This window comes from Corythoichthys intestinalis, chromosome 11, assembly GCF_030265065.1.
Source record: "Corythoichthys intestinalis isolate RoL2023-P3 chromosome 11, ASM3026506v1, whole genome shotgun sequence".
Lineage (NCBI taxonomy): Eukaryota > Metazoa > Chordata > Actinopteri > Syngnathiformes > Syngnathidae > Corythoichthys > Corythoichthys intestinalis.
The window spans coordinates 49,679,773-49,700,128 of NC_080405.1; the positions used below are offsets into that span (position 1 = coordinate 49,679,773).

General features: G+C 38.3%; 1 protein-coding gene across 1 annotated transcript in view; it reads right to left on the reverse strand.

Annotated features, from left to right (window-relative positions):
• The window catches only part of elovl6 (ELOVL fatty acid elongase 6), a 32,267-nt gene extending 12,177 nt beyond the window's left edge, over positions 1-20,090 (reverse strand). Inside the window, exon 1 of the mRNA XM_057850625.1 lies at positions 19,724-20,090. Within this exon, the coding sequence (XP_057706608.1) occupies positions 19,724-19,806 (83 nt within the window). The 5' untranslated portion in view covers positions 19,807-20,090. The remainder of the gene's footprint in view (positions 1-19,723) is intronic.
• Between the last annotated feature and the right edge of the window lie 266 nt (positions 20,091-20,356).

Below are 20,356 nucleotides of genomic sequence, written 5' to 3' on the forward strand. Positions count from 1 at the left end.
AAAACGAGGGATTTCTTCCCTCATTTTTAAGACATGAAAAATAGCTAGGTCATAATCTTTCCCATCATGTTTCAGTAACACGACTGTGCCCTCCAACTGGGATGTCGTTTCAATTTGGGTGTCGCAGTATAATGACATACACAGGCACGACTGAGTTTTTGTTCTCATACCAAGCTCGAGGTCTTCGTTAAAAGAGCCCATGTCTCCACGTTTAAGCCCACACACGGTTCACTCCATTAGAGCACGTCTTCTTGTGTTTTCGTGTCACGAAGAGTAAGCTAGGCAATAGGCACCATCTTGAAAGAGAAGGAACTAAGAAGGAAAAATATGTTTCTATTTTCGTTTGCAATATGTACTATTATCTACTTCATTGCAGGTATTATTGGTTAGGTTAGATATATGGAATGATTCAAATGTGTTTGGCTGTTGTTTTATTCCAGTTTTACCCCGATTATAAAATTGAATGTGGCGTTTCAATAGTACTTGGAACGGAAAGGTAATTTGTCTCCCCTTACGGAATTACGAGACTACTTCCAGAACCAATTAATTTCTTATGTAGGGGTACCACAGTAATCGTTGGAACCCTGAAACAATCATGTGCAGTATGTCTTGCCAAATATTTCAGTGTTATTTGTCACCTGGGGTCAAGCTATCCATGCAATTTTTGACACATCTATGTGAAGTACCATAGAGACGTCCTGTATTTGCAATCATAAACAAGACTGGATAACACATTATCGACTTCATGCAAGTAAGTAGTGGTGTACAAATTAGGAGTTTGTGCGTGCCAAATACAGGAATCCCTGGGGTGTAACCACCCCCAACAGCATTGCACGGCACTGTTGGTTAACCTGCTGTGAAACTTGGATCCGTATTAGCCGGTCCAGGAGATTTCAGTGGTTACATAATAGTGTGTGTACAGTCTGGGGATGAGTCTGCAATATCTTGCCAGACACAATTTGCTTACAGTTTATAATGTACAAGTTAGTGTACAAGAAAACTGTCAAATGGAACTGGGGTGTCCACCCAAAGGGTCACTAATAATGTGGCATGAATCCCCAAAAGACTAAGACGTGGCAGACACGAAGGCAAGAACCATGTGTTTGTGCACAGTGAGGGTCAAAACTAGTGCTGCAACGATTAATCGATTAACTCGAGTATTCGATGAGAAAAAAAAAAGATTCAAATTAAATTTTGCTGCTTCAAGTATTCGTTTAATTAAAGTGGTGTTGTAATGGTTTGTTTTGAAAGTGTTTCCATTTAGTTGTATTGATTTGAGTGGATACACTGCCCTCTACTCTGCCTCATTTCACATGGCTGAATCCAGCTGCTCCCTGTTAAGACCAATATAAGCTAGGTTTTTGTTTGACCTAGTGTTTTTTCATAATTTAGTTTATAGGTATATTTAGTCGTTTTTTTGTGGGAATATGTGTCCGAACCATTTGTTAAGAGCATTGTAAAATAAATAAACAAATAAATAATAGGGCTGTCCAGCGATTAAAATTTTTAATCGAGTTAATTACAGCTTAAAAATTAATCGTAATTAATGTAGGGCTGTCAAAATTATCGCGTTAACGCGCGGTAATTATTATTTTTTTATTAATCACGTTAAAATATTTGACGCAATTAACGCACATGTCCCGCTCAGACAGTATTCTGCCTTTTGGTAAGTTTTACAGCAAGGCTTTTTGTGCTGTCTAACAGCGAACTCTTGTGGTCGCTTTGCGACATGGTTTATTGTTGTCTTGCCAGTTCAATATGGCTGCAGGACGTCTCGGGCTGACGCCTACGTTGTAATGTTGTGCTTATATGATCCTTGGACAAGATTTGTCCGTAAGTATGGTTGTTGTAAATAATGCACATATTATGTTAGTAAGCGAAATGTTATATTTTTTGTATGAGACGCTTTTTGTTTATGTTTTGTGAACCTGTATAGCATGCTAAGCTAACGTTGTTGCTAATGCAATGCTTGTGTACTTTTTTTTTGTAGTTTTACGACGGTCTAAAGAGGACAATGGTTTGAGGCCATTTTATTAATAAATCAGATGATCAAGTAATAAGTGGCGTCGTTCACTAGCTGTCTAGCTTTGGAAAAAGTAGACGCTTCGGAGTGAGGACAGCATAGACAGATTTAAATGACAGTAGAGTGAAATGCCCACTAGTCCTTATGCACCGTATGTTGAATGTATATATCCATCTTGTGTCTTATCTTTCCATTCCAACAATTTATTTTACAGAATATATATATATATAATTTACAGAAAAATATGGCATATTTTATAAATGGTTGGAATTGCGATTACTTGCGATTAATTACAATTTATTAATTTTTAAACTGTAATTAACTCTATTAAAAATTTTAATCGTTTGACAGCCCTAAATTAATCACAATTCAAACCATCTATAAAATATGCCATATTTTTCTGTAAATTATTGTTGGAATGGAAAGACACAAGATGGATATATACATTCAACATACGGTACATAAGTACTGTATTTGTTTATTATAACAATAAATCAACAAGATGGCATTAACATTATTAACATTCTGTTAAAGCGATCCATGGATAGAAAGACTTGTTCTTAAAAGATAAATGTTAGTACAAGTTATAGAAATTTTATATTAAAACCTCTTTTTCGTTTTAATAAAATTTGTAAAATTTTCAATCAAAAAATAAACTAGTAGCCCGCCATTGTTGATATCAATAATTACAAAATGCTCATGGGTGCTTAAGCCCACAAAATCAGTCGCACCCAAGCGCCAGCAGAGGGCGGCAAAACTCCATAAAACACAATTAACAAGTGGGCATTTCACTCTACTGTCATTTAAATCTGTCTGAACGGGACATGTGCGTTAAAATGCGTCAAATATTTTAACGTGATTAATTTAAAAAATTAATTACGCAATAATTTTGACAGCCGTAATAAGTAAATAACGTTAGCATTTTATAGCATTTAAGCTAGCTGAATTTTGCTATGTAAGTTAGCCAATTCTTTTGTTGTACATAGATCCTCATTTATCAATTTTTTTTTTTTAATACTGTTTGAGACTCAGCTCAGGTATTTTAAATTTTTTATGTTCCTTATCCAGTTATTCGAACTAACGAGTTAATCGATTACCCAACTACTAAAATAATCGACTGCTGCAGCCCTACTTTTAAGTGATGTGTTTTATCAAGCGTAATGACATTTTAAGAAATAAGATCTTATATATATATATATATATATATAAAACAAGTTTTTTGAGTGAAAGCAGTGAATTTGTTGTTTTATTTTTGTAGTCACATCTGAGAAGCCATTGTTGGCTGTTTTTAACAATGTATACCTAAAAAACATTGTTGAAAAAAGGGTCAATATTAGGTGTAGTGTCTTGTTTTCTCATGTATTAATAATTGCTCTTTACCTTTAAAAATGTTTTATCCGATTACTTGATCGTATTTTCAGTAGAATACTCGATTACTAAAATATTTGATAGTTGCAGCCCTAGTCAAAACTATGAACATTTTCTTGATGACACAGGGATATCGTGCTATTTTGGTGAATGTATTCAAAGGTAGCGACATATTGTTAAGGAGGGAGGTTCTAATTGTTGAGGAAAGTTTGAGAACAAACGCCCAAGTTGTTGGGGATGTCACTAATGTGTGTGTTTTTTTGAGCAGCTCTCACAATGTTACTCTTGTGTTGGTACCCATGTGGTTTCTTTCTTCACTTGCACTCTGATTTGTCTTCACAATTGCTTGGTTTTCCAACCGCAGGAAATACTTTAGTTCTTAATTTATCCCCAAAATAGAGAAATTGGACGCACACTTCTGTTGTTGTTCTGTTGTTCATCATATAGTTTGCGATACAGGTTCATTCCTCGTAAAAAAAAAAAAAAAAAGGCAGAAACTACACCCCCAGACAGCTTTGCGCAATCTCTCTATGTGTTGATTATCAGTGTGAGCATAGAGTACACGGTCAGGCTAACAGTAGATAGAAAAATCCCCTGTCAATCAACCCTCTTGAGACACAATTTAAGATAGCGAATTCTTTGTGAGTGAGTGAAGATGTGTTGCAACACTATCTGAGTTGAGGCACTCAACGTAGACGTGAGTTTAATTACAATCAACAGTCAATCTACGCTCTGAATACTTTCCATACTAATTTCCATGCTCATGTCTTATTGAGTCATGTAATGTTACAGACTAAGGCATCATTGTACAGGTCATACATGTGGATGTGTTCCAACTAGCGGTGGGAACCTCTCCGTACCTCACGATACGATAGGATTTGCGATACAAAGCTCACGATAACGATGATCTCACGATATGGCGATACAACGATTATCGATACATTGGTCAGGGAATCATTCTAGGATATTCTACAAAACAACTAATAAACAGAAAACAAGATATCGTCATCCTTCTGTTATAGGTTTATCCAGGGGTGAAAGTATCTACAATTTCTTGCCGGAATTCCCCGACGTGAAGGTCGCCACCGAGCCAGAAATTTAATTAATTAATTAAATAATCAAACCTCCTAAAATTACTGAAATGCAAAGAAAACCGTTTTGGCAGTTATTTCTATAACACATACAAAAACTGATTTTCATTCAAAATTGTATTTTTTTTTTCAATGATTTGCAAAATAAAAGTTAACAAAAACAGCAATAACCCCAACCTCCATCTCCTAATTTTTATTTTACCACATTTCCTCACATACTAAATGCCAAATCTCAATTTTAATTACTTAAGAACATAGGATATACAGTATATTCAAATTGAACTTAATGTAAACATTTACTTTTGCTTTCTTTTCTTGTTTTTAATAATAAAGATATAAGTAACATTCATTCAGAAAAATAAGTACAAATGACTTATATTATGCAGAGTGAAATGGAATATATTTTGAAGATCGCGCAGACTTTTATAAATCATAAGGAAATGAATAAGTAGCCTAACATACATGAACAAATATAAGTCCAAATTGCACATTGACAGCTAAGATGTTCTGAACCTCCCCATCAGAGCAAATAAAACGAAATACAGTGATACCTCAGCTCACGAACATAATTGGTTCCCAGAAAGTGTGTGTAAGGCGAAAAGTTCGTCTTCCGAACATTTATTTCCCATAAGAAACCATTAAAATGAGAATAATCCGTTCCCAGGTCCCCATAAAACATAATTTTCTACTAAATAAGCCTTAAAACTACACAAAAATATACCTTATTTTATGTATAATAAATGTGCTATTGTATTATAATTAAAGAAATAAACTGTACTGTATAATAAAGTCGTTTTATTTACCTTTGTGATGGTAGTTGATGGCTTGATGGAATGGAGTGGGAGGAGGAAGGAGGGAGGGAGTTACTGTTTGGAAGGAGAGTGTTACCGGCAAAGTGCGCAGTTAGCGTAGACTCCACTGCTGTGCCCCCCACATGCTTTTGGTTGTTAATAAAAGTGCCCACAAAAAGCCATCCGACGCCTCTGGGTGTTTGTATGCACGCCGCCACCTTTCTGGAGAGGAAATCGGGCGAACCGAAGACAACCGACGACAACGAGCCAACGTGACTCGCCGGTCCACTTCTCACTACGGTGGGAAGCTGAAAGCACCGCCAATTACCAGTCGAGGGCGAATTGGTAACACGAGTCACCTTCCATAAGGACTGTAGGTAACTCTTTTTCGGTCCCATAATAGCAAACGTACACTCAATATGGTCCAAAATGTCTATCAAACACAAACCACGTCCGCACTCAACGAAAGTGAGGGGACGAACTGGGACGCCGTGAGCGTGCGTCAGCTTCTCGTGGCGCTTTTCGACCGCGTGAATTGGTTCGTCCGCCGAAAACTAGTTCGTCAGCAGAGACTATATGCTCGCGAATTTAATATTCTTGAGGCGAAAAGTTCGTGAGCTTAAGCGTTCGTGAGCTGAGGTATCACTGTATGGTAAATAAGCTTCCTCAACTCTTTCCTTGCTCTTAAAGATTTGATCCATTTTCTGTTGCATTGCACTTTTTTTGTTGCATGAATTCAATAAACTTTTTTTTTGCTGTTCCAGAAAACATGCACATTTGAACCAATCAGAGCTAACTATCTCTGTTGACCAGTATGTCAGCCAATTGAACAGATAAATGAGTCCAGGCATTTTGCTTTGCTGCGTGCATTCGCACATTGATGTGACTCATCATCGTCAGACTCAAATAACTGCAGCAGCTGGGGAAACCTCCATGCAGTCCGTAGAATAAAATAAATAGTAACTATTGGTGGAAACGGATTATGCTACAAAAGCACTTTATTATGCTTGCTGTTATCACTTTTGTATTTAAATCTGTTGTGAGTAGGTAGATTGCTTTCTTCTTGGAAATGAAATGCATGTGTGGCAGCTTAGCATTTTTTTACATAGCGTTTTGACAGTTGCAATCATATTTTTGGAATCAAAGCAGAGTGTACCGGAACAGCATTCAGGCCCTGAATCTCATACCGGAACTGCGTTCCTTGCCTGAATCTTATACCGGAACTGCGTTCCTGACCGTTCTGGCCCACTTTCACCCCTGGGTTTATCACTAGTAGACGTCCAATCCATTTGAACTGGGAGGGTGGCAGCGAATAACCCCCCCCCCCCCCCCCCCCCACACACACACACACTTCAAACGGGCCCCTCCCACTTCTGTGGCCATCAGTGTCAGCCAATGCCAGGCAACGAGGTAATTCTGGACCATTTGAGGGTCACTTCCTGTTGAGTTTGGGTTAAAGAACAGGAAGTAACCTAGGAATCTCCCAAATAAATAGGCAGTGACTCAAACTGAACAGGAAGTGACTTGTAAATGCCCTAAAATGAACAGAAAGTGACCTGTAAATGCCCCGAAAATCGGAGAGGGTGACTGTGAATGCTATGGTTTAAAATGAACGAATGTTCGTTCGCCCTTCCCAGTCTTAATGGACGTCAAGCGCCGTCAATGGCAGCCACAGAGTTAACCGTAGAGCTGGGAATCTTTGGGCACCTAACGATTCGATTACGATTCAGAGGCTCTGATTCGATTATAAAACAATTATTGATGCACCCCACTCTTTTTTTAATTTTTTTTTTTTTTTTAATGTTTTGTACATTAGTTCCAAAGTTGTTCAAAAATCCTCTCAGGCTAAATCAAACTACTATTTCAGTATCAAGTTATTATATAACAGTAAACAAATATACAAAAATAACAGTAAATAAAATACTCTCGTCCCCATTCTGTATCAGCAGCTTTAAACTACATTCAATTAATTTAATGTTGTGAATCAACTGTTACAGTTGTTAAAATTGCTCCCGTTATTCCATAATTTCCCTTCTGTCTACTTTCGTCAAAGTTTTAAAACTATTTCATCATTTAAAGATAGATTCAAGACAAGATTCCGCCGATTTAGGAGTATTTTAGATAAAAAAAAGTTAATTAGGTTCGCTACAACAGAGCCTTCTAGAGAAGTCACTGCTTTCGTACTGCTTTAAGATGGCGGCTGTTTACTAACACCTGAAAGTGTCATTTCGCATCTTGGTTCAATAATACATGTTCTAACACCGGCGTCGTCTGTCATTTTGCATCTAGTTCTACATATATATGATATCTAATGTAGCCGTATGTTTGTAGCAACTAGCAACTGGGCGTTGTTTGTGGCAGCTGTCGGCCGCAGTCAGGTATGATTGTTTTTTTTTTTAATCTAGCGGCATGAGTTGAACATGATATTTACTCTCGGTCCGTTCTTCATTGCGTCCCAAAGACCGCGCTGACTGTGTTTTACTTCCGTTTTACCTGGTATAATTCAATAATCGGAATTTGGATGTTTGTGAAGCGTTCTCGAATCTTCCACGGCCGAATCGCGAATAATCTAAGAATCGGAAATTTCGCACGCCTCTAGTTAACCGAGACACTATTATGGTGGAAGGTTTTGGTAAATACTTGTTGGTTACTTAGGGTTAAGTTTTTTTAAGCATTGACAGCCTTTTAAAACTATTAGAGCTGAAAAGAATACTCGAGCAACTCGAGTAACTCGAGTTTAAAAACTGATCCGAGTAATTTTATTCACCTCGAGTAATCATTTATTTTGACAGCTCTAAGCATCACGTTTTGCTCGGGCTACTTTTAATGCGGGACAACGCGCTGATGTCACGTGCGGAGAGGAAGAAGGGGGGGAAAAAAAACTTACTGCAGCCAACAGCCGCTACAAACGACGCCGACGTTGCTCAATACTAGCCCGCACGATGCTACGTTAGTTGCAAGTAGCGTCTGATGAGTCTCATAGAGATCGCATGTATGTTGAACTAGATGCGAAATGACAGACTCGGCCGCATCTGGGCAGCGTTAGTAAACAGCCGCCATCTTGAAGCAGTAAAGCGCTAAGCGCTAATAAAGAGCGCTAAGCGCTAATAAATAAGATTAACGCTACTGTCACTACTAGCTCACGTAACGTTAGCCCTGCGGAGGGCTAGGTTTCTATTAATTATGACCACTGTCGATCCATGGCTAACTTGTCTAACATACAGGCTTGAACATAACATAGCATTGTGGAGTGATGAGGGTGTAAAATAAAAACTTAATAATGCTAACTATCAATTTTAGCTCAGTAGTCATTGCTGGATAAAACACCAAGTAGCACTGGTCCCTAATGTGCTCCAATACAGCCTGTATCATACATTTATTTTGAACACGGCAAAAACTCAAAATCCTATCGGGATTTACAGTTTAGACTAACTTAAAACTTAACTAGAACTTAAAAATGGCTTGACACAAATAGAAATTCAATTGAAACACATGGGGAAAAACACCTAACTTTTAAGTGATGTGTGTTATCAAGCGTAACGGCATTTTTAGGTAAGATATATATATATATATTTTTTTTTAATTAGATCTAAAAGTTTTTTGAGTGAAAGCAGTGAATTACTCTTTTTTTTTTTTTTTTTTAATTCTAGTTACATCTCAGATGCAATTGTTGGCTGTTTTCAACAATATACATCGAAAATAAAGACATTCATTGACTGAAAATGGTTCAAGATTAGATGAAATGTCTTGTTTTCTCATGTATATTTATAATTGCTCTTCACCTAAAAATATATTTGTTTTATCCGATTACTCGATTAATCGATAGAATTTTCAGTCGGTTACTCGATTACTAAAATATTCGATAGCTGCAGCCCTAAAAACGATATCTCGATTCTTGGCATGAGCGTATCGATAACCTACTGGGATGCAAAGTATCACGATATAGCACCATTTCAATATTGTGTCACACCCCTTGTTCCAAGGATACAGCCACAAGCCATTTCACACTGCCTGGATTTGTGGAATCTACCAACACTCAATTGGGGTTGCAGTTCACCCATTTACCTTGATTTACGAGTAAAAAAGAATTCTGTGACCATACTTGTAAACCAAGTCACTAATCAATTTTCCTTAGTAAAATGAATTGACAGGTCATTCATCTGCTGTTATCTACAGTAGCTTGGGAGAGTTTAAATTTCCCATTTGGAGTGTTCATCGATGAATTCTCTAAACTACATACAAAATACTTGGAATTTGGGCCTCTCATAAGTCAAGCCACAAATATATTTTAAGGGAATGGTAGAATCAGAACGATCTTATTCCTGTTTCCATGACAACGCATAGGAGCGGTACTGGTCTTAGGTCATCCTACCACCAAAAATACTGCAGTAATATCAGCGCAGTATGATATGGCACGGACCTAGACTAAGGCTGATTCACAAAGGCTTACTGAACACATCTTAAATTTCAATGTCCCTCTAACACTGCCTAAGTGGACATCTTGGATGAATCATTGGACTATAATGGGCCAAAAAGGCATGCCACACACTAGTAAAATAATTTGCTGCCCTTGTGCTCCCCCCTGAAGGATTGATGCAATGTGAAAGCCAAAACAGGAGGAGCACTCCAGGCATTATTCCTAAAGAGCTGGCCCACATGCATGCTGACCGAGAAGGCCGCCAGCCCAGCCTGTGGTTGCTGAGGTTGAAGCTGTCGGGAGTGATCATCGTCATTTTAATGGCAGCAGAAGCAGATACACATTAAGCGTTATTACCCCTCTGGAATTGCATTAGCTGAATATTTCCGTGTCTCCAACGGTCAGCATTCGATCTGGTTGATGTGTCCGGCAATACTGGTCCATGTTTTCAGCTCAGTGGGCTAACCTTGGTGTCGGTGCATGCACTGCTCTATAGCATACGTCATCTAAAAAAAATACATATTGTCCATAGCAATATTGTAAATTGTAATAAATGTCTAATGTTCTAATATTTTTGTCTAGTCTTGTGTTTGCCAAAACGCTCCACATTTCATTGTCATGCGCACAGTTATATTAGCTTCTTCTTGTCAGCAAGGGCAGTGGCGCCTCCAGAAATTTTTCATAGGGGTGGCCAGATGGGGCCACTTAAAATCTTGGGGTGGCCAAAACTAAAAGCCATAATTTCAGGTTTTCATTATATTATTGCAGTAAAAAGGTCAGGGGAAAACTATCAGAAAGACTTAGGGACACGGCTACTGATATACTTTGGTGTATTGTGTAACATTTGATGTTACTAATGATTTAATGTGCATAGTCCGTAACTGTCCAGTCAACATTTTAAGTTCCAAAACAATTCTGTTTTATTGTGTTATGTATATATTAGGCATAAGGTGTACATTTAACTAGGGCTGTCAAACGATTAAAATTTTTAATCGAGTTAATCACAGCTTAAAAATGTATCGTAATTAATCGCAATTCAAACCATCTCTAATATATGCCATATTTTTTTGTAAATTATTGTTGGAACGGAAAGATAAGACAAAAGACTGACATCTACATTCAACATACTGTACATAAGTACTGTATTTGTTTATTATAACAATAAATCCACAAGATGGCATTAACATTACTAACATTGTTTCTGTGAAAGGGATCCACTGGTAGAAAGACTTGTAATTCTTAAAGGATAAAGGTGAGTTTATATATTGTGACTAAATATTGCCATCTAGTGTATTTGTTGAGCTTTCAGTAAATGATACTGTAGCGACTTAAATGTTCTGCCCAAATGCATGATGGGAAGTGGTGCAACCATGACTGTGTGTGGTGGCTGCAAATGCTATATCTTCTCTGCGTTGGGTACAGTACAGGGTGTTAAGAAAAAGATCAACTCCTGTCATTCTTCCCCACGTCGCTTCCCACAATATTTATAGTTGCTGTGTGAGAGATGAGAAAGCTTTTGCCAATTAAAACCACGGCCCCAATGAATGCTTGTATCTCCTCCACTCACTTGACACTGCCTCTTATCTGTATATATGTGAAACAGCGCCATTGCTGGCTGTTTGCGGCAATGCATGAATGAGTCGTACCGCAAATGTGTTAATTGCGATAAATATTTTCACGTGATTAATTTTTTAAAATTACCGCCCGTTAATGCGATAAATTTGACAGCCCCACATTTAACAAAACAAAATAAATGCACTCATTTGGGATGAAATGCATAACTGATGCTCCAACAATCTAACGATATACTGGCAAGCGGGGTGGCCACTGGGGTGGCCAACCAGTTTATAGGGGTGGCCACCCCCTGGTGGCGCCACTGAGCAAGGGGTAGGGGCAAGGAGTTGTGACGCCACATAGTTGAGAGGCAAATCTGGCATCAATAGAAGTGCCACCGGCAGTCCCGGCTCGCGCAGGATTCTGAGCCATTATAGTGGAATGCCAAGTGTATGAATGTAACAAGTGGAAAAAACGAAGATAAGTGCTGCTTTTGTGTGCTAAACCTGTTAATCAAGTAGGTTCTTTTAATCGCGGAAAACATGATAACAACAACGATCTGGCATATTCATTAATAGGGTTGGGCATCGTTTGAAATTGAATGATTCCGGTTCCGATTCCACGTTTTGATTCCGATTCCAAAGGATTCTTGATTCAGATACTTTTAAGAGGCAGGGTAAAAAAAAATGCATATTTTATATTTATGTCTTAACTTCTCAATTTGTAAAATGGTACGAAGTTTTCGCAGGGCTATTTTAACTTGTATATAAATTAGGGCTGCAGCTATCGAATATTTTAGTAATCGACTGAAAATTCTATCGATTAATCGAGTAATCGGATAAAACATTTTTAGGTGAAGAGCAATTATAAATATACATGAGAAAACAAGACATTTCATCTAATCTTGAACCATTTTCAGTCAATCAATGTCTTTATTTTCGATGTATATTGTTGAAAACAGCCAACAATTGCATCTCAGATGTAACTAGAATTTAAAAAAAAAAAGACTAATTCACTGCTTTCACTCAAAAAAAATTTAAGCTCTTATTTAAAAAAAAATATATATATATATTACCTAAAAATGCCGTTACGCTTGATAACACACATCACTTAAAAGTTAGGTGTTTTTCCCCATGTGTTTCAATTGAATTTGTCTTTGTGTCAAGCCATTTTTAAGTTCTAGTTAAGTTTTAAATTAGTCTAAACTGTAAGTCCTGATAGGATTTTGAGTTTTTGCAGTGTTCAAAATAAATGTATGATACAGGCTGTATTGGAGCACATTAGGGACCAGTACTAGTTGTTGTTTTATCCAGCAATGACTACCGAGCTAAAATTGGTATTTAGCATGATTAAGTTTTTATTTTACACCCTCATCACTCCACAATGCTATGTTATGTTAAAGCCTGTATGTAAGACACGTTAGCCACGCATCGACAGTGGTCATAATTAATTGAAACCTAGCCCTCCGCAGCGCTAACGTTACGTGAGCTAGTAGCGACAGTAACGTTAATCTTATCTATTAGCGCTTAGCGCTCTTTATTAGCGCTTAGCGCTCTACTGCTTTAAAATGGCGGCTGTTTACTAACGCTGCCCAGACGCGGCCGAGTCTGTCATTTCGCATCTAGTTCTACATGCATGTGATCTCTATGAGACGCATCAGACGCTACCTGTACCAACGTAGCATCGTGCGGGCTAGTATTTAGCAACGTCGGCGTCGTTTGTGGGGCTGTCGGCTGCAGTAAGTTTTTTTTTTTTCCTTCTTCCTCTCCGCACGTGACAGCGCGTTGTCCCGCATTAAAAGTAGTCCGAGCAAAACGTGATGCTTAGAGCTGCCAAAATAAACGATTACTCGAGGTGAATAAAATTACTCGGATCAGTTTTTAAACTAGAGTTACTCGAGTTGCTCGAGTACTCGTTTCAGCTCTAATATAAATATCTGTCTTTGAACTTGAATGTGACAAACTTTCTTTCCAAAGAAGTGCACTTTCACAAAGATGTTTACTTTTCCAAAACTCACAGAAAAAACATTAACATATATTCTTTTGCCATACATGTACCTTATCTGAGAGCTACGATGGAGGATGGCTATAAATTCTTGTATTGATTATAATTTGATCTTGTTTTAATACTGTTGATTTTAACGGAGGCGGCAATACGCTACGTAAAGTACGTAGCTGCTTATATAGGCTATACAGACTGAGAAGTCTACTGCTTTAAGATGGCGGCTGTTTACTAATGGCGTCGAGTATCATTTCACATCTAGTTCTCTATACATGTGCTAACGCCGCCAAATCGGTCTTTTCGCATCGAGTTCCATTAGTGCTGCAACGATTAATCGATTAACTCGAGAAGTCGATTAGAATCTAGAGTCAGTCACTAAATCTGCTTATTACCACCTAAAAAAATATAACCAGAATTAAGGGGCTTCTGACTCAACAAGACATGGAAAAACTTATGCATGCATTCATTTTCAGCAGATTGGACTATTGCAATGGTATATTTACGGGTCTTGATGAAAAAATTAGGAAGCTGCAGCTAGTACAGAATGCTACAGCCAGAGTCCTCACAAATACAAGGAAGCTGGACCACATTACACCGGTTTTGAAATCGCTACACTGGCTTCCAGTGAGTCAAAGGAAAGACTATAAAGTACTACTACTCGTCTACAAAACACTTAATGGCCTTGGACCAAAATACATGCTTGATTTGTTAGATTCCTATGAGACATCTAGACCCCTAAGGTCATCTGGAACCGGTCTCTTGCATGTTCCAAGAACAAGAACCAAGCAGGGTGAGGCAGCATTTAATTATTATGCTCCTCACCTCTGGAACAAGTTACCTGAATGTCTGAAGTATGCCCAAACTGTTAGCTCCTTTAAATCAGGGATAAAAACGCTTTTGTTTAGCACTGCATATCCATAACTGCCTATATATCTATATCTACTTGCTTTCTATTCCTCTAGTGCTTATCTCCATTGCTGATTTCAATTATTATTTAGTAGTTTTTTGTTTTATTTTTATTCATTTTTATTCTATTTGTGATTAAATGTGATTTTTATGAATAATTTTATTTCCTATTTTGATTGTCCTGGTTTTTACGTTGTATTGATTTAAATGTGATTTTTATGATCTTCATGTGATGTAAAGCACTTTGAATTGCTTTGTGTTGAATTGTGCTATGTAAATAAATTTGCCTTGCCGAGAAAAAAAAAAAAAAAGATTTGAATTAAATTTTGCTGCTTCGAGTAGTCGTTTAATTAAAGTGGCGTTGTAAGGGTTTGTCTTGAAAGCGTTTGCATTTAATTTTAATGATTTGGGTGGATACACTGCCCTCTAGTCTGCCTCCTTTCACATGGCTGAATCCAGCTGCTCTCTGTTAAGATCAACATAAGCTAAGTTTTTGTTAGAGCTAATGTTTTTTAATGCATTTGTAATTTAGTTTAAAGGTATATTTAGCCAATTTTGTGGGAATATTTGTCTGAACCATTTGTTCAGATCATTGTAAAAAAACAAACAAACAAAAAAAACGTTAGTGTTTTGTAGCATTTAAACTTTCGCTTATGTAAGGTAGCCAATTGTTCTTTTGTTGTACATGATCCTTATTTATTTTTTTTTTAATATCGTTTGAGCCTCAGCTTAGGTATCTTAATTTCTTATGTTCCTTATCCGATTACTCGATTATTCGAACTAGTTCAACAATTAATCGACTACTAAAATAATCGATAGCTGCAGCTCTAAGTTCTATATACATGCGATATCTACCGTAGCCCAACGTAATAATACAACTTATTCTTGTACTAATTCCATCCATCTAGCCATCATCTACTGCTTCATCAGGGGTCAGGTAGCAGGGGCAGCAGAAGACAGACGTAAGTTATTATTTTACTTACCTGGTTCTGACTGGTTAGAGGACCGGCACTGTGTGTCAAATACATGGCACTTAGCTATACACTTGGCACTTAAATTTCATGAAGCCAGAGGTGTTTAATAATATTGGTCTTGCAGCCACCTTTGCATGATATAGTTATGTTGCAAATATGGCACTGAGCTGTCCTTTTTTTCCTTTGTAAAGTTGAGCTAAACGTCTGAGCGCTGCCACACCGTGTCCATGGTTGTAATCAAGTTGCAATGTAAAAACACACAGTTCATATGGCTTCTTCGTGGTTTTCGGCAGCAATTTTTTTCCCCTCGGCGGTCAGGGCATCGAAACATGGAGTCGAAATTTTAAAATTTGAACGTTTCCCACAGCATCAGAGTGTTAGAACCGGATCACATCGATGCTCGATGCAAACCCTACTCATTAGTAAATGGTGGGTGAGAGGGAAGCCATGTCAAAGTATTGACATCACATCATTTACTGATACAAGGATATGCACTATTTTTGTGTGCCTAAACCTTTTACTCCGGAACATTCTTTTGATCGAGGAATCTACGACAATAATAATCTGGCGTATCACTCAACAGTAATTGGTAGAGGAGAGGGATTCCAGTCAACGACGTGACGTCACATCTGCTCCTGATAAGTCGGCGTTCAGGACAATGAACCAGGGGGAGAATTTTAGCCAGCATGAGACTAGACACAAATATTTTAAGTAGGTCTGTTAAACGATTAAAATTTTTAATCGAGTTAATCACAGCTTAAAAATTAATTAATCGTAATTAATCGCAATTCAAACCATCTATAAAATATGCCATATTTTTCTGTAAATTATTGTTGGAATGGAAAGATAAGACAAGACGGATATATACGTTCAACATGCTGTACATAAGTACTGTATTTGTTTATTATAACAATAAATCAACAAGATGGCATTAACATTATTAAGATTCCGTTAATGGGACGCGTTGTAAAACTGCACTGCCCTCTAGGGCCTGGCATGAATACTACTTCACGGAATTGCGACATCTTTCAAATGGAGACGGTGTTCTTCTAAGAAGTCCAACATCGGCGAAATTTCCAACAAGATGTGAATTTGACACCTAAAGTACTGCTGTGCTTGTTTCATTTAGATGCATACGGGAAGAATGAACTAAAACATGCCTTAAGAAAATACTTTAAAGTAGTATCAAATACAGGTGGTTTAAATACATTAAGTGACTAATGTGGTCAACAGTTCAACACTCTGCTTTAAAGCTACCACAAGAAAACACGATGCTGAAAAAGAAGAGCGGGAAACGCATGCAGAAGTATTTTGAGGCAATGAAAAGGCAATAAAAGACTCAAAAACAAAAATAGTAAGTCCTCGCCGCTTTTAATCGACGTGCACGGCTTTGTGCAGGACATCTCGCCGCATAGTAAGGAATTGTAGAACACCGGAACCAAGATGGAACCATGTCTTAAATTCCGCAATTCTTTGGTGGCCTTCATGAACTTCAAAGTGCTTATTAGTGCTGCAATGATTAATCGATTAACTCGAGTAGTCGATTAGAAAAAAATATTTGAATTTTGTTGCTTCGAATATTTGTTTAATTAAAGTGGCGTTGTAATGGTTTATTTTGAAAGTTTGCATTTGGTTTTATTTGATTAGGGTGGATATGCTGCCTTCTGGTCTGCCTCATTTCACATGGCTGAATGCAACTGCTCCCTGTTAAGGCCAACATAAGCTAAGTTGTTGTTTGAGCTAATGTTTTTTTTTTTATGCATTCGGAATTTAGTTTATAAGCAGGGGTGCATATAAGTGGTCCGCATGCGCACATGCGTACTGGAAGTAGACAAATGCGCTGACCCTCAACGGCTTCCATACGCTTTTGCGTACCGATGGCTGACCACTGTTTGCGGTGGACACGAGAAAATTACTTCTCAAAATGTCAAAAAGGCAGGCCCCACTGAGTGATTATTTCCGTGTTCCCCTACCCCCGTCAAAAGACAGACGACAGAGACGTCACCGGAACAACCGAAAAAAAGGACCTTTGCCGAAAAGTGGCTGCAGGAGGTACCATGGCTAGCAAATGATGCTCGCACAGAAATGTGGTACAAAATTTGCCGTGAGAATCCCAATGTCGCTGATAAGAGCAGCGCATTTTATGTAGGGTCAAAGAATTTTCGCCATCCAAACTTTGAAAAGCACGAAAAAAAAAACAGAAAGCATGTGGCAATTAAGCAACTATCGATGTCGGATAGGACCCTACTCACCCTACGGATAGGACCCTACTCACCCTACAGACAAGTGGCGGAATAAAGTTAATGAAGAAAAGCGCCATGCACTGACAAAGATGTTTTTGCTCGCATTTCACAAAGCTAAACATGCACGTTCAATGAGCTCTTATGAGGAGGACATCCCATTTTTACAAAGGCTTGGAGTTAATGTGGGAGCCGCATAATGCCTTTATTTTGAATTAGTGCTTTTATGTTTATTTCTTTACATTTCACTTCAAAGTAATGGCAATTTTGTTGTGCCAGTTGATGTTAATTAATCATTAATTGTTAATATAATTCAAGGGTAATTGGCTCTATGTAAAGCTTGTCATAATTTTATCGCATCAGGCGGGTCGGCTCTCAAGCTCAAGTCACATCTCCAGGTCCTCTGAGAACCTGGGCAAAAAAAATATGTGCACTCCTGTTTATAAGTATATTTAGACGTTTCTTTTTTTGTGGGAATATGTGTTTAAACGATTTGTTAAGAGCATTGTAAAAAAAAAAAAATAAATACATATATATATATATATATGTATATATATATATATATATAGCATTTTATAGCATTTAAGCTAGCGGACTTTTGCTATGTAAGTTAGCCAATTGTTCTTTTGTTGTACATAGATCCTCATTTATCTTTTTATACCGTTTGAGGCTCAGCTCAGGTATTTTAATTTTTCATGTTCCTTATCCGATTACTTGATTATTCGAACTAACCAGTTCATCGATTAATTGACAACTAAAATAATCGATAGCTGTGGCCCTAAAACATGCCTTAAGAAAATACTTAAAGTAAGATCAAATCATGGTGGTTTAAATACACTAAGTGACTAATGTGGTCAACAGATCACACTGTTTTAAAGCTCCCACAAGAAAACTCAATGCTTAAAAATAAGAGGGGGAGACACAAGCAAAAAGTATTTTGAGGCAATGCAAAGGCAATGAAAGGCTCAAAAACAAAAATAATAAGTCCTCCCTGCTTTTAATTGACGTGTGCTTGCATTTGCAAGCGGCATTGTGTAGGACGTCTCGCCGCGTAGTAAGGAATTGTAGAACACCGGAACCAAGACAGAACCATGTAAATGCAATGATGAAATTTGTTGTATTCTTGGGAGCGTCACCATGTAAACGGCCCCTTAAATTCCACTATTATTTGATGGCTTTCATGAACTTGAAATTGCTTATGTAAACTGATGATGACAGGGCACAGCATATGATATCTGTTTGCCATTGAAGCTATGTAAACTATAGGAGAGGAATAATCTTATCAAGATGAGGCTATATACATGTGAACTATGACCAGTTTTTCAACCTTTGATGTCTATTTGGGTTCTCTTTACAATACCTTTGTTTCAATTTGGGTATCCGCTGGTAACCATTTCTTTAATAAAGCAAAACACTTTAAGAGAAACCCTGAGTACCAACCGCAATCCCTTCATTAAGCATTAGGGACTGGTCACTCCGGTTTGGCCGTGTAGATAAGGTTTCAGGGCTGTTGTTTTTACCTATTCATGCTGGTGAACATGCTTTGTTGCCCTCTCTTCACTCTACAGTTGAGTAAGAACATCACACTTTCCCCTCATCAAACCATGTGTGGGATATCTACTACAAGACAGATGCCTGCACATCAGAGCTGCACCCTGATTGGCTGCAACTCTGTCAGCAGACATCAGTAGAGGCGCCTGATTGGTGCTTGCTTTGTGCTAGGGGATGGCAGCCTCCTGCACTTCTGACCCGTGAGGCCTCATTTATGCAAACATTTCAAATCAAAATGTGCTTTTATGTGAATAATGTTGATAGGAAGTTCATGCAAAGAACGTTGAATGAGTCAATGACAAACGCCATATTTGAGGCACTGAAATGCTTCGTCATCTGAGTCTTTTTCTATACAATTTGTGAGGAGGGGTATACATTTGATGAATAAATTGAGACATTTTAAAAATGAAAACAAAATATTTATGGGCATAGTAAAATACTGCTTAAAAGATGAACACAAGTATTGAGATTGATCTTCCGAAAACTGCCCGGCTGCATTTAACACCCCACATCAGGCTACAAAAATGACCTGCCCAGGTTGGACTCATTCATTCTCTCCAAGTAAAGCTAAGCTTGGTGTAGCCAGGGACACAATGACCTTAAAAGCATCATCATGGTGCCTGATGCCTGGTGGGGGAGAAATGGGGAGGACGTAGCGTGAACAAATCACAGGGACTCAAGGGCATCACGCGACGGGTTCGAATGTGAAGCGGATGGAGCGGCACTGCGGTTAGCTTTTAGCCAGAGTAGCGCGGTACAATGCTTGTTTCGCATCGTGTGATACGGGTAGGTTAAACGTGAACCTACCAGTTCTCCTGCATCCATCGGATGGCCTCCTCCTCGTTAAACTGCCTCTCGAACTCGTACTCTTGGAGTGCTAACACCGACATGCTGTCGAAAGGAAGGAAGGGGAGCTTTGGCTTTCAACTTCTCCGTGGGGAGCTTGGGCTCTTAACTTCTAAGTGAAATGGCGTAGTTGTGGACGTATTGGTAGTAAGAGGTCTGGTTTAGTCGCAGCCCGCCACTCACATCGCCCTAGCCGCCGTCAGGACGTCGCGGTAACGCGAGAGGGATGAAGAGAATCCCGAAAGACTGACTGGAAGTGAACGCAGCTTCTCTTCCTCCTCCGCCGCCGGTCGGCCTTATCCACGCCCTCCACTGGCTAAATTGATGACGCCCCCTAGGTCCTAGCGCAGGAAGTCAGGGTTAATAGAATTAAGATCGTGGTCGTGTCTTTTGGCTGGTCCTGATTACCCGGGGCCAAGGAGGTCATGAAAATCGTGTATTCATTTATTTATATATTTTATTTTTTCATTTTTAGTGAATTGGAAACAACAAACTGGTGTCATTTTCCCCTACATACACTCACCGGCCACTTTATTAGGTACACCTGTCCAACTGCTCGTTAACACTTAATTTCTAATCAGCCAATCACATGGC